The sequence below is a fragment of the Mesoplodon bidens genome, assembly GCF_964165515.1.
Source record: "Mesoplodon bidens genome assembly, chromosome: 5".
Lineage (NCBI taxonomy): Eukaryota > Metazoa > Chordata > Mammalia > Artiodactyla > Ziphiidae > Mesoplodon > Mesoplodon bidens.
Window position 1 is genome coordinate 129302659 of NC_138161.1, and position 15232 is coordinate 129317890.

At 39.8% G+C, this 15232-nt stretch overlaps 1 protein-coding gene across 1 annotated transcript in view; it reads left to right on the top strand.

The window, feature by feature from the left end:
* The first annotated feature begins 5488 nt into the window (after positions 1-5488).
* Positions 5489-15232, top strand: part of IGSF10 (immunoglobulin superfamily member 10) — a 38630-nt gene continuing 28886 nt past the window's right edge. Inside the window, exons 1-4 of the mRNA XM_081234366.1 lie at positions 5489-5620; positions 7143-7337; positions 8748-8877; positions 11675-12065. Coding sequence (XP_081090492.1) covers positions 7144-7337; positions 8748-8877; positions 11675-12065 — 715 coding nt within the window. The 5' untranslated portion in view covers positions 5489-5620; position 7143. The remainder of the gene's footprint in view (positions 5621-7142; positions 7338-8747; positions 8878-11674; positions 12066-15232) is intronic.

The window sequence follows — 15232 nt, forward strand, 5'->3', positions numbered from 1 at the left end:
ACACAGAGAATGGACTTGAGGACACAGGGTGAGAGGGTGAAGCTGGGGCGAAGTGAGAGCAACATTAACATATATACACGACCGACTGTAAAATAGTTGGCTGGTGGGAAGCAGCCGCAGAGCACAGGGGATCAGCTTGGTGCTTTGTGACCACCTAGAGGGGTGGGATAGGAAGGGTGGGAGACTCAAGAGGGAGGGGATATGGGGACATATGTATGCATGTGGCTGATTCACTTTGGTGTACAATAGAAACTAACACAATATTGTGAGGCAATTATACTCCAGTAAAGTTCTATTTAAAGAAAAAAAAACAAGAATGTAAGTAGTGTAGTTGTTGGCTTAAAAAAAATAATTTTTCAAGGCATCATCTGACAAGGATGTGATTCTCTAGAACTCACCCCTTCCAAAATTCCTGCCATGTGTGTCAGGACAACAAAAGTATCCCTACTCCAAAACTCAGTACCTCAGAATACCTCAGTGTTATGGAAAGCTTCATACAGTGGCCAACGGCTTAACTAGACATTGTGTATGATCTACCCATAATTATAGTTTTGGATTCCTCACTCCTCTTCCCAGTGGCTGACCTCAGAAACCACCTCGAAGTTGTTCCTCCTCGAAAATCAACTTCTAGGGTTGTTAGTGTGGTTGACTATAGTGCCCTTGAGTTTTCCCTATGTACTAGCTCACACTCTGTTTGCTTTTAGAAAATTGCTCATGAAATTCTACCAACAGTTTACCACTACCACATGGTACCACCCCCTTTTCACACATACGACATTCACCTTTGGACAACCTCTGAGATTTCATCTCATAGATCTGAGAATCCTTAGATGTATCTCCTGCCCATACTTAAGAAATCATGACGAATTCTGTAAATATCCAATGATCATCATCCAATGATGACCTTTGATACAGTACCTGTTAGAAAAGCAACATGTAGCATTTACAGGGACCAGTGTACAATGTTACAGTCAGCAAGGGTAACCTCTAAACATCTCTTAAAGTCTTGACAGCTGTGGATACTTGGTTATTATAGCGCTCTTCTGCCTTGATCTTTTCTTAGGTCTGCATCTATGTGGGGTTCTCACTTTTATCTGCTTCTGCCCTATTTTTTCCAGGATCCTTGGGAGTCATTGACGAAAAATGTTAAGATACATGCATCATTTCTCTTTTATTTCTCCTTTATTCCCCCTTTATTCCCCAAATACATTCTTAACAATTCTGGTTCCTACATGCCTCTTCTACCTAACATCTTTCTTTACTCTCAAAACCACCAACTTAGCTTGTCATTTTGAGGCTGTACTATTACAATTGCCTCCTAAGTAGTTTGTCTATTTCCTATAATCTGGAGCCTATGAACTCATAAGAGAACTATGCATCGGCTTCAAAATGTCTCTAAATCTTCCAAAATTGTACCTGTACATAGCATTCTGAATGACTAAAGGGTTAAGAGTGTGGAATATTAATTGTTCACTGAAAAATAAGTGCCTTAGGGTCTGCAGCTTGACTTCCGTTGGCTGAGATGCAGTTGTATTGGATCAGGGCTGATACTGACTGATTTTGATATCCTTTTTCTGCACTATTTCTCTTCTTGGCACTTATCACTTGCACCAGTAGGCTGTAACTTCAAAAACAAAAAAAAGTGACCAGGATTTTAGGTCTACTTCACTGCTGTTGTATTCACTAAGCAGGTGACTTGATTGTTTGGTTAATCAATTAATAAGAAAATTGTGGGGCTGGGAGCTAGTAATGATCGGTCCTGATTAATAGATATGTAACAATTTTAGCATTTGTTTATCGTTGATATGCATATGAGTGAGTTTCAAAATACATGAGCTCAGCAGTTCCCTGGTGCCCTAATGGTTAGGATTCCAGACTTTCACTGCCATGGCCTGGGGTTCAATCCCTGGTCAGGGAACTGAGATCCCGTGAGCCACAGGGAGTGGCCAAAAAACAACAACAACAAAACCTGAGTTGTTATGATTGTCAGGTGATATATGATGTAAAATCTTAGACTGGATTTGTTGGTGTTAATTGCTCTGACTTAGGGGTGAAATGAATACCAAAAAGATGTGTGTGTGTGTGTGTGTGTGTGTGTGTGTGTATATATATATATATGTTGTTTGTTTGTTTGTTTTGTTTTGTTCTGTTTTTTGCAGTACGCAGGCCTCTCACTGTTGTGGCCTCTCCCGTTGCGGAGCACGGGCTCCGGACGCGCAGGCTCAGCGGCCATGGCTCACTGGCCCAGCCGCTCCGCAGCATGTGGGATCTTCCCGGACTGGGGCACGAACCCGTGTCCCCTGCTTCGGCAGGCATACTCTCAACCACTACGCCACCAGGGAAGCCCCAAAAGATGTATATTTATTGTCATGTTTACTAGAAAAAAATATCAAACCTGTGAATTTACTGATATTATTGTTTAGGGAAAGACTTAGAAAAAAGAAGGGAGGAGTGATTTAAAGAAAAATATTAGGTAAACTATAGTGAGAGGTAATGAAAATGGCAAACCATCCTGAAGGCATAGGTGAAACACAGTTTAGTCCAGGAAGCACAGGGTTCGGAGTTCAGGTCAACTCCAGATGTGAGTTTGGCAATTCATATACATAGTCAACCTCAGCTGCTTCTTCTATAAAATAGAGTTATTCTCATCGAGTTTTACTTATTTCTTGTAAACATTAAATGAAGCCATATTCAAACATGAAAGTGATTTGTACACCGTAAGAATCTATAGAAACAAATTGCATTATTAAGTATGGTTAGAAAGGAGACTGGTCAAACTTTAATCCTTGACATGCTGTGGAGCCTCCAAATTTTACAACAGTGCAAATGTAAACAGAAGTGGAGGAGGCTGGGAAAGGTAGGGCTTAAGAACAGGGGCCTTAGAGGTTTAAAAGTAATTCAGTATTGTATTCTGGCTCTTAATTATTTCTGAGTATCACCTGAAAATGGTTATAATTTTAATGTCTACCTCATAAGAATATGTCCGAGAATTAAGCAACACATATAAAGCTTCTGGCACGTATATGCTCTGACTACAATAGCAATGATTATTATTACTATTATTATTATTAAATAGGGCAAGTTGAACTAGAATTAGTCCCAACATGCCTTTCAAGTTTCTAATAATTCTGGCAGATTAAATAAAAAGTAGAAAATACAGGGAGAACTCTGACACAAAGCAGTTCTAGAAATATCTCTCATTAAAACCCTTAAAACAAGCAAACCTTCCTAACAGGAGTTCTTTTTGAAACTGACAGCAAAAAAAATGACCCCATGTAACCATGCTGGGAAAAAAAAGGAGCATAACATGCTACGGTCATCTTTCTGTGATTCATCCTAGCAAGGGTCTGGGAGTCCAGACCTTGGTTAGAAATTGACAGACGAGTATGAAGCCATGAGGTTGGTCACCAAGGAGCTTTGGAAGAAAAACTGTGGATGCAAAGAATCCACAAATATGCCGTATTTCCCAAGCAAGCTTCTAAGTCTAGAGATCACATGTGAATTTTTAACTTAAAGAACCTTGTCAGCTCTGCAGAACTAAAGACGATGTTCATATCACACATACTTCTAGAGTTACTTCTGAGTCCCTGATTCTAGAATTCGACCATGGTCACTGACTCACTTATTACTAACTATAAATCACTTGAACGTTTAGCTACTGGATACGGGACATTCCCGATGTCTGGCTGAGCGAGGCAGCTGCAGCTTTGTGGCTAAACATTCTGGCTGGAGAGCCAGGTGCCTGGGTTTGAATCAACTTCGGCTTCTCTACTTACAAGCTGGCAATGACCTGTGGTGAGTCACTTACCTTGATGTGCCTAACCTGTAAAATGAAAATGACACAAGCATTTTCCTTTTAGGTTTTTTCGTGTTTTGGGTGAGGTTTAAATGAATCAATATTTGTAAAATGCTTATAGTAGTATTGCCACAGGGTAAGCCCCATTGTCATTATAAGAAGTTATTTCCTTGAACTAGCAATCCTCAAAATTTGCTGCATGGGAATCATCTGGAAGGCTTGTTAACACACAGACGCCAGGCCTCATCCCTGCAGTTTCTGATTCTGTGGGTCTGGGATGGAGCCTGAGAACTTGTGTTTTTTAACAAGGTCCAGGATAATGCTGATGCTGCTAAGCCCAGAACCACACGCTGAGAATCACTGCTCAAAAACGTTCATTTCAAATTTTCATCAAAAGTTTAAATGCAGTGTAACTAAAGTGAAAAGGGTCATTTTAGTTATACTAAGCGTTTATGAGTCAAGATACTGGGAGCCCTGTCTCCAATGCAGGCACTATTAAATGAGGTCTGAGTTGCTAGGGGCGATTCTGGAGGCTATTTTCATGGATGGCGGGGGTGGAGATGAGAGAGGGGGACGCAACTCAAACAGAAAAAAAAAAAAAAGTATTTAAACCCAGTGCTCTGGTAATCCCGCTCACAGGAGAGATTTCTCCAGTTGGGTCAAACAGAAAATTCAAACTGAAGGTATCATAGGTTATCATGGCTACCTCTCAGCCTTCAGACAGAACTTTGATGAACCTCAGAATTGAGAACAGCTTGTGGTGATTCAAGCAAGTCCTTAAACCAAAAGATTTACCCACCACCTGTCAACAGGTGGAGGAGGTAAGCGTGGGAGTAAAGGTCCCGCGGCTGAAACTGACCTGCCCACCAGCCAGGACGCGCCTGAGAAATCCAGGAAATTAGAGAAAGAGGAGGAAATAAGACAGAAGGCGAGCAGACATCCGCGCGTTCTGAAAAATAAAGAGGAGTCTAGTGGTCGTTTATAATCCGCGTGCGATGGAGCCTCGGCGCAGTCCTCAGACACATAAATCAACGTCGCCCCGCCTCGCCTTCCCTCTCTCAGCTCTGGGCGGTCCCTGCGCCCCGGGCAGCTGAACCCAGGACACGCCGGCGGCGGGAGCCCATTGGTCACCTGGGCAGAGAGGTGAGCGGCTCTGGCAGTCCTTCCCGGGGAAGGGGACAGGACCCATGCCCGGGCCAGGGGCAGCGGAGAGGGGGCTTGGCGTGGGAATGCAGCTAGTCCTGGGGCCCGAGCCAGGGCAGGGCCAGCAGAGCGCGCGCCAGAGGGAGGAGGATTAGAGCAAACAGGAGAAGGTCGTGTCTTCGGTGACTGATGCCAAGCAAAAGACAAACTCTGAGCAAAGATTCACCAGTAGGTGGAGACCCTTATTGTGGGCGCTTATGACAGATTTGCCCAAAAAGGATAAGGGAGGAGAAGCTGCTGGGACTTGGGGGCAAAAGGGAGTGATATTAATACATATATTTAAATGACAACTTTAGGGGGAATTTAAGCACGCCGTTGAGGGAGGAGAAAGGACATTTTAAAAGCTCCACTTTGCTTCCTGTTTCTGTAGCAACAGTTATAAAGGCACGCTGCTGATTCACGTGAGCTCCGGTTATCTAGCTGCGGCTGCGGGGTGCCTCCAGGTCTCTCTCCAGAGTAATACCCCTGAGCTGCAAGCCAGAAAGACCAAGCCACTGGCTTCACTTTGGAGCAGAGAACTTTTCCTTACTCGGGTTTGGATACGATCTTCCATTTCTTGGGAAGATTTTCAGTCTCTGCCTGTGTCAGGAGAGCACTTAGGACCAGGACAGAAGAGCTCAGGTATTGTCAATTTCCATCTATTTCTTATACACATTTTCAGGTTCAAGTCTGTGGGAATCCACTATCCACGTGTTCTTTTAGACTTTTGATTCTCTTTTCAATCACTCTCAAGGGGGCATACCCGTAATTTCTATTTTTCTAGCTGGATGAGAGAACTAGCTTCATCCTATTATTCCTTTCTTTGCTTACCTAATGATAAGAAGGTGGAAATGCTGTCTCCAATCATACGACATTTAGTTAAAATGTTTGTAACCAGATGGTTACAGTGACAAAATTTGTCATGTGATTAATCCTATAGTAAATTTTAATTGGGGCCATATTCTAATAATTCCCTTATCTTTCTATCTATATGGAGATACAAGCAATTCAACATTCATGTTATTTTAAATGTGGTTTATAGCTAAAGGATGGTTGCTGGTAGAATCTAAAAGAAACCATTCTATGAAGGTCACTTTTCTTAGAGAAGCATAATAAAGATGTTATTACAATCTTTGTATAGTCTGAATTTCAGGCAAAAACTAGGTTTGGATCCTTGGGCTTGACCCACATGTGGGTAACAGATACCATTTTTCCAACAAGCTGAGCGTATTTCTTCCCTGGTTATGCGCCCCCACCCCCATGGCAGACGTGAGGACGAGGAGGAGAAGGGACCAAGAAAAGAGGCAGAGGAATGTTCTAAGCAGAGCAAAAGCAGACAGCATAATGCCTGCGAGGGGTCAGCGTGGCCCGCTGCGGCGCAGGTGCAAGGCTCAAGCCCTCTCAGCCGGTCAGTTACGATTACTTACGGTCATCATTTGGCAGTGACAGGTACAATGTGTCTTTTTTGTCAAGGACTTGAGGATGTGTTAGAAAGAGATTTATTCATCCTTTCAGTGGATTATTACAGCTCTTAAAAATGGTTTTGAAGGAGGTTTAATAAAATGAAAAATCAAACATGTTCAATGATAAAAATGTGTTATGAAATTTCATTTGATCATATATATGCAGTAATATACAACCCAATATGTAAAAGGCTGGAAGGAGTACAGCAAAATGTTATTGATTATACCTGGGTGGTGGGAAGTATAAGTAATTTTATTTTCTTTTTTCTACTTCTTTACAGCGTCTAAATTTTCTGTTGCACATGTATTAGTTTTATAATCAGTTTTTTAAAGTCTAAAAAACTAAAGCATAAACAGGAAACTAAGCTTTTGTACTTCAGTTGTCACAATATCTCCATTATGGTTTCCACTTTCCTTTTTTAATGAATCTCTAAGTAATAGGGATTGCTGCTTTTCATTAAGAAGTGAAAAGCTGTAAAGGAATTTCACAACAATAAGTATCCTGCTTGATCACAAGGATCCATATGAGGCCAGCATACACTATGGCTTTGTAAAGAGTAAGCTTTACCATAAAAGTTGTGAATGAAATTGGCCCCTTACGACCTTTTAGGAAGGTCTCCCAGATTACCAGTTACTGTGTGTGGTCTACTGGAACTTTGCTCAAACCATATTTATAACTCCGAGGTATGATGTTTTTTCAGGATGAAGGTGAAAAGCAGGGGAAGCACCAGCTTACTGGTCTCCTTCGCTGCAGTCTGCCTGGTGGTCTTCCCCGGGGGCAGGGCCTGTCCTCGCCGCTGTGCCTGTTACGTGCCTACAGAGGTGCACTGCACGTTTCGGTACCTGACCTCCATCCCACACAGCATCCCGCCCAACGTGGAACGTATCAATCTAGGGTGCGCAGGGGCCCTTGTCTTGCTTCCTTCTCAAGGAGGGATTGATTACACTGGTGACTTGTCCTCAAAACACTTGTGACTTTGGGAGATTAACCACAATTCTTTTAACAATATTTCTCTTCTGAAATGAGTACATGAGGATCTTAAGCTTGCTGGGGCAATAAAAAATTTTTTTCTGTTAAACTTTTACTAAGAGAAAGTTCTTCTAGAACCCATAGTCACTCGTGGTAGGCTGAGAGGCCCATAGTCACTCATGGTAGGCTGAGAGTCCCATGATTATAGAAAAGCTTCATTCTGGCTACATTTTTGCTGGATAATAATATAGCTCTTGTTAAGAATTAGCATTATATCAGTAAGAGGTAACAGGACAACTGGAAGCGTCCTCTTATACATAAAAGATATATATATGAAAACTCAACTAGATCGTTTTTTAAGGCCCTTGGATTTTTTCTCCGTAGAAACTGACTTATTTAAAAGGCTTTAAAAATGCGTAAATTAAATCTGCTAAAAGGCAACTGTATTTTAAAAGTCGATGAAAAGCTGTGTGTGTGAATGCACATACAAGCAGACTTAACATCATTTATTTGACATTAGTGGGCGCCTACTATGGGCCAAACACAATGATGGTACCAGGGATACAATGATGAACAAGATATATTATTCATTTCTAGAAACCATAGTTAAAGGGAGAAGACAGTTGTATAATTAGTACAATTTAATAAGAACTATAATAGAGCATACGAAGTGCCTTGGGAACAATCACTAATAATAATAGCTAACATTGTGTCCTGGCATTGAGCTAAGCACTCTTCATGTATGCATTCATTTAATCCTCATAACCCGTTTGAAGTAGGTTCTATTATTTGCATTTTATAGATAAGGAAACTGAGGCACAGAAAGGTTACTGATTTAACCCAGGGTCAGCCCTACTCCCAGGTACCTGAGTTTATAATCGTACCCAAAACATTTGGCTTCAGAGCCCAGGTTTCTTAACCATTACTTCATAATGATGAATTACACCTGGGAGAACAAGGGGGCCATGTTATTAGAGAATGGGCTGGGTCTTAACAGCGTTCACAAATAGGGCTAGAGCCAAAGGCATTCCAACCTGCAGGAACAGCATATGTACAAAGGTTTGAAAATGAGAAGGGATGTGGCGTTTTCCAGGAATCTGAGTAAGATGATTGTAACTGAGACTGCAAGGGCTGGGTTGGAGGGCTGACCTTCTGTGGCATCTGATGAATTTCAACAATATTTCAAGCATTGGATTATCTCCTTAGAGCACAAGAAATAAAAAGGGGGGCGGGGAGTGAAATTCAGTTCTATGTGTGTGTTTGTTGGGTTTTGCTTTGACATTTGAACTTTAGTTGACAGACGTAGCTTATGCCTAGAATGATGTTTTTATTTCAGGTACAACAGTTTGGTTAGATTGACAGAAACGGATTTTTCTGGCCTAAACAAGTTGGAGTTACTAATGCTACACAGCAATGGCATTCACACAATCCTTCCTAAGACCTTCTCAGATTTGCAGGCCTTGCAGGTGAGACTGATGTGGGGGAGGGGCAGGTTAATGAGGTGAGATGTGCCTCCAAAAGCTACCTGTTCCTAGAGAACCCCCAAATCAACACTCTGTAAATTAGATGTAGACATCAAGGGAAAATGTCAAATAACTGATTTCTTTTAAAATGCAACTGTATGTGGAAATTAGAATAATAAGAAAATTCTGATTTTCTCATACCTCAGGCTCATAGAAAGAAAAAAATTATCAATGCCCAAGGATTACTAAACCTTTAAAATTTAATCCTAAAAGGCCACTTCTAGTCATGTTCATCTGGGAATTGAATGTAGTTTCTAAAATTAATTGCTGTCTTTACATAGAAGTTAGCTTTCTATAGAGCAATATACTTTTAAGTTTCACTTTACTTACACACTGCCTTACTCAAAAAACTTTTTTACAGTTACAGGGACTTCCAAAAATGCATCGAATATTGTAAGAATTACCACTCCAGTAGGAAAGAAAGCAAAAGGTAGAAGAAATCTTAGGAACAAGAACAAAGGGAATGCAGGGAACTGCAGGCATAAAGATCAGTATGTCTGCTGTAAGTAGGACTTGAGGCTTTTGAGAAGCTAACTCAAGTTTTCAGTAAATTAAAAAATAAAACTACTGTTCAGGAAAAGAACAACCACATCTGATTTTAAATTAGAAAATAAAAATGTTTCCTAAAGCTCCTCATAGAAGAGATACAGTGCAATAAAATAAAGTCAGTTCTATCCTTAGAAAAGGTAAATGCCAGTGTGCAGTGTGAGCCTTTTCACATCACACTAAGCCTCTGTAAAACCATAGATTTAAGTCTAGATATGTGATTCTGTTGGTTTGGCTTAATCAGGCTTTATTTGGAATATATATCTTCAGAGGATTAGATGGAATACATTTCGTTCATGGAATTCACACATATTTGTTTTCTTGACCAGCTTTTCCAGAGATATTGATGAACGTTGAGTTTGATAATATTTGGGGCAAAGCTGTTCCATGTTGTCAATTTCAATTTTCTTTGCTTATTAGGGAACTTGGCATTCCAGAAAAACATTCTCAATAGAGATGACAGATTAGGTCAAATTAGGAAAATAAGATAAATCATTGTTTTTGCTAGCATTTCTTTTTCTTTTCTTTCTGGGAGAAGGAGCATGCTCAGGTGGTAACTGGAGAAGGAATTGGAGAATACCCACGCACTTGAAATATTGAAAAACTTTTAATTTCAATTCAAAATCAATTAAAAATCATATTACTCATAATAGCTAAAAAATAAAAAACACCCAAATGTCCATTGACTCATAAATGGATAAACAAAATATATTACATGTATACAGTGGAATACAACTCAGTAATAAGAAGGCATGAAGGACTGATACGTGCTACATCAGGGGTGGGTCTTGGAAATATTATGCTAATTGGAAAAAGCCAGACACAAAAGACCACGTATTATATCATCCATTATTTAAAATGTTGACAATAGGCAAATCCACAGAAACAAAGTAAATTAGTGGTTTTCTAGGGCTAGGAGGAGGGGGGGAATGACTGCTAATGGGTATCAGTTTTTATTTTGGGGTGATGAAAATGTACTAAAATTAGATAGTGGACATGGTTGCACAACCTTGTGAATATACTAAAAGCCACTGAATTGTACGGTTTAAAAAGGTGGATTTTGGGGACTTCTCTGGTGGTCCAGTGGTTAAGACTTCACCTTGCAATGCAGGGGGTGTTGCGGGTTTGATCCCTGGTCAGGGATCTAAGAGCCCACATGCCTTGTGGCCAAAAAACCAAGACAAAAAACAGAAGCAACATTGTAACAAATTCAATAAAGACTTTAAAAATGGTCCACATCAAAAAAAAATCTTTTAAAAAAATAAATTAAAAGGTGGATTTTTATGGCATGTGAATTATATCTCAGTAAAACCATTCTATTTATTTATTTTAAAATTTATTTATTTTTGGCTGCGTTGGGTCTTTGTAGTGGTGCTCAGGCTTCTCATTGCGGTGGCTTCTCTTACTGCAGAGCATGGGCTTTAGGTGCATGGGCTTCAGTAGTTGTGGCTCACGGGCTGTAGAGCACAGGTTCAGTAGTTGTGGCGCACGGGCTTAGTTGCTCCGTAGCATGTGGGATCTTCCCGGACCAGGAATTGAACCTATGTCTGCTGCATTGGCAGGTGGATTCTTAACCACTGTGCCACCAGGGAAGTCCAAAGCCATTTTAAATGTGAAAGATAAAATCATATTTCTTATGAAAAATTCAGGTTCAAGAAATCTTAAGTTTACTTGAAATGTCAAGATACTTTTATATATGGTTGAAAATTTCCATAATACGTTTTTTAAAAAGTATACCATATACAAAAGTAGAATAATATAATGATCCCCAATGCAGCATCACCTAGCTTCAGTAGTTATCAACACATAACAGATCTTGTTTCACCTGTATCTCCACCCACTATTTTTCTACTTCATTGCATTGTTTTGAAACAGATCTGAGATATCATAATGTTTCATCTATAAGTACTTCAATATATATGTCAAAGTTATGGAATCTTTTAAAATGAACCATAATATCAGTATTATACCTTAAAATTATAGCAGTAATTCCTCAATATCATAAACTGTTCATGAATATTCTAATTTCCCTGATGTTCTCATACTTGATTTGCAACTGGTTTGTTTGAATTAGGATCCAAACAAGGTACACACACTGCATTGGATTAATCTCAACGTATGTTTTATTATGGATATGATTTTCCTTTTTGTGATAATTCCTTTGACAAAATAAGTGTGTTCTTTTTACTCTTAGGTCTTAAAAATGAGCTATAACAAAGTTCGAAAACTTCAGAAGGACACTTTCTATGGTCTCAGGAGCTTGACACGGTTGCATATGGACCACAACAATATCGAGTTTATAAACCCAGAGGTTTTTTATGGACTCACCTCTCTCCGACTGGTGCACTTGGAAGGGAACCAGCTCACTAAGCTTCATCCAGATACATTTGTCTCCTTGTGCTACCTCCGGATATTTAAAACATCTTTCATTAAGTACCTATACTTGTCTGATAACTTTCTGAGCTCCATCCCTCAAGAGATGGTCACCTATATGCCTGATCTGGAAAGCCTTTATCTTCATGGGAATCCCTGGACCTGTGATTGTCATTTGAAATGGTTGTCTGACTGGATACGGGAGAAGCCAGGTACGTGGACTGTTTCTTTCTTTGTCCTAATTCAATAGAAGAAATCTGCCTGGAGGTGTTTCACCAGTAAGTAGGGAGTGCCAAGGTAATTTAGCTGGAAAGAAAATGAAAGCTTAATAATTCAATGAGAATGAACTCTCTTAATTCTTTAATGAATAATCTTTCATTAATTCCGGTCAACTATCCAATCATCACTCCTGGCCTTTAGCAAGATTGGGAAATAAGAATGTATTGTGTGTTACTCTTCCCTACTTACCACAAGGCATAAAAGCCCTTCCCTCTTCTTATCTTCCCTTCAGTCATTCGATCAATACATATGTTTTGGAGTTCTATTCAAGGCCCTGTACCCAGTGATGCAACTACCAAGAGCACTGTCTCTGCTCTAACTACACTTCTGGTGTGATACAGATAAGCAGACAATCAGAGTGTAAAACATGCTTTGATGGGGAAAGTAGAATTTACCAAGAAGTGGGCAAGATCCATTCAGTCACTGAGTAGTTATTGTAAACTTATTATGTACAAGAGGCCAGAGAGAACATAGGGATCCAAAAGTGAACAGAACTGATTAAGGTCCCTGCCTTCATGGAGCTTACATTCTTGTTGGGGAAAATGGACAAACAACTAATTGCACTATTGTTAAAATCTGATGAATCATTTCAGTTAATCAAGTCCTTAGGTAATGACTGAAAGGAGTCCCATTGATTTTGGCATCAAAGGGGTGGTTGGTTACTTTGGAAAGATCGATGAGAGCTGGATTGCTGTGCAGGGGGGAGGGGGAGGCAGGGCCACAGTTGACTCTGGAGAGGTTTGGCTTGAGGCGAGGGAGGAATGGTGGCTGCTAGATAGAAATGTGCCATCACTCAGGACACTGAGCATCAGAGAGACCTGAGCATGCTTAAGGTGAGACGAGATTGTTGAGCAGGAGAAGGTAGCAACATTGCAGAAGGCAGATCATCAATGGAGCAAGTCCCCTGAGATGACTGGAGGGCAAAAGACCCAGCCATAGGGGAGGGATTTTCCTTAGGAGGTAGGAGAGGAAGGACTAGATTGGCACAGAGGCGAGTTCCTGGGTCTAGGGGAGGAGAGTAAGAAAGTTCTTATCTGATGGCTTTTCCTTCTTTGTGACGTTGTAGGAGAGGTGGCTGAGGAGGGTGCTAGGAAGGGGCCAAGGTCGGAAGCTTGAGAAAAGTGGGACAATTTGAAGTTTCTGTGGTGAAATATATGTATTGTGTGTGTGTGTGTGTGTATATATAGTGTGTATATATATATATAGATACACAATCGTATGTATATATGTATATATATATATGTAGTCAGTCAATATAATTAGTCAAAAAGTGAACTACTTTAGGCCAATAGGCACCACCTTTGCTCTTCTAGAGTTTGCAGTCTTGTAGGTAAGTACGATGAACACATAAAAAGATAATAAGGCTATGGAGGAAAAACATCAAAATGCTTATATTGAAGATTTAGTTCTATAGGAGCCAGAGTCAGTAAGTTACTTCTGCCTTGACTAAAATGGAGGAAAATTGTGCTGGGGCACAAAAGGTATACTGAAAGGACAGGAAGAAATAATAGGGAGCGAGCAGAAAGGTAACATATACTCATTTTGTGTTTGACATTGTGCTCGATGCTTTCTATTTAATCCTCACAATAATCCTCAATTTACAAATGAAGAAACTGAGGCTTAGAAAAACTGGGTATCTTGAGCTAGTCATTTAGACTCTTTTATGCATCAGTTTTCTCACCTGTGACATATGGATAATAATAATTGGAAAAAATAATTAAAATAATACATATAAAGTGCTTAGCACAACATATGACGCAAAGTAAGCACTCAACAAACGTGAAGTATTATCATGATTTTCATTGCCACCCAGCTCACACAGCTAGAAAGTAGAAACTGAAAAGTCCAGACCTTTTTCTGTAACGTATTTGGGATGGAGAAACTGCTTTGTACATAAAAACAGATAGGATAAGTCTCATGAAGAGGGCAGTGAACAGCCCAATTTGCCTGGCATGGAGTCAGTAGAGACTGGCAAGGTATTTTGGTTTCTTTTAATTGAAGTAGAGTTGATTTGTTGTGTTAGTTTCTGGTGTACAGCAAAGTGATTCAGTTATTTATATATATATATATATATATATATATATATATATATATATATATATATGTACACACACACACACGTGTGTGTATATATATATCCTTTTTCATATTCTTTTCTATTAGAGTTTATTACAAGATATTGTTCCTTGAGCTATACGGTAGGACATTGTTGTTTATTTTATATGTAGTATTGTATCTGTTAATCCCAAACGCCTAATTTATATACCCCCTTTCCCCTTTGGTAACCATAAGTTTGTTTTCTAAGTCTGTGGGTCTGCTTCTGTTTTGTAAATAAGTTCATTTGTGTTATATTTTAGATTATCCACATATAAATGATATCATATGGTATTTGTCTTTCTCTGAGTTACTTTGCTTAGTATAATCTCTAGGTCCATCCATGTTGTTGCAAATGGCATTATTTCATTCTTTCTTATGGCTGAATAATATTCCATTGTGTATATATATTTACCACATCTTCTTTATCCATTCATCTGTCAACGGACATGTCTTGGCTATTGTAAAAAGTGCTGCTATGAACACTGGGGTTCACGTACCTTTTTGAATTAGAGTTTTCTCCAGATATATGCCCAGGAGTGGGATTGCTGGATCATATGGTAACTGTTTTAAGTTTTTTTAAGGAATCTCCAGTATGTTTTCCATACTGGCTGCACCAATTACAACAGTGTAGGAGGGTTTCCTTTTCTCTTCACCCTCTCTAGCATTTATTATTTATAGACTGTTTTGAACCCAACTGTGGGGAGTGCTGAATGCCAGACTAATTTTTTTTATTTTATCCTATCGACAAAAGGGAGATTTTACAGTGGAAGATTTGAATGCAGTGTTTCCCAATGAAATGCTTTTTAGGGATGGCCAATCTGTGAGCAGTGGAAAGGATGGACCTGGGGAAGGGGGGTGAAGTGGGAACCCAACTAGGAAGTGCTCATGGTGTTTCATGTCTGGGGAATGAGAAATTGAATTATGAGGTGACCACACCTGAAAGTAGCTTCACAGATACCTAACAGGCAGTAGGGACTGAGCGGGGTTTTCCCAATAGTTTCTA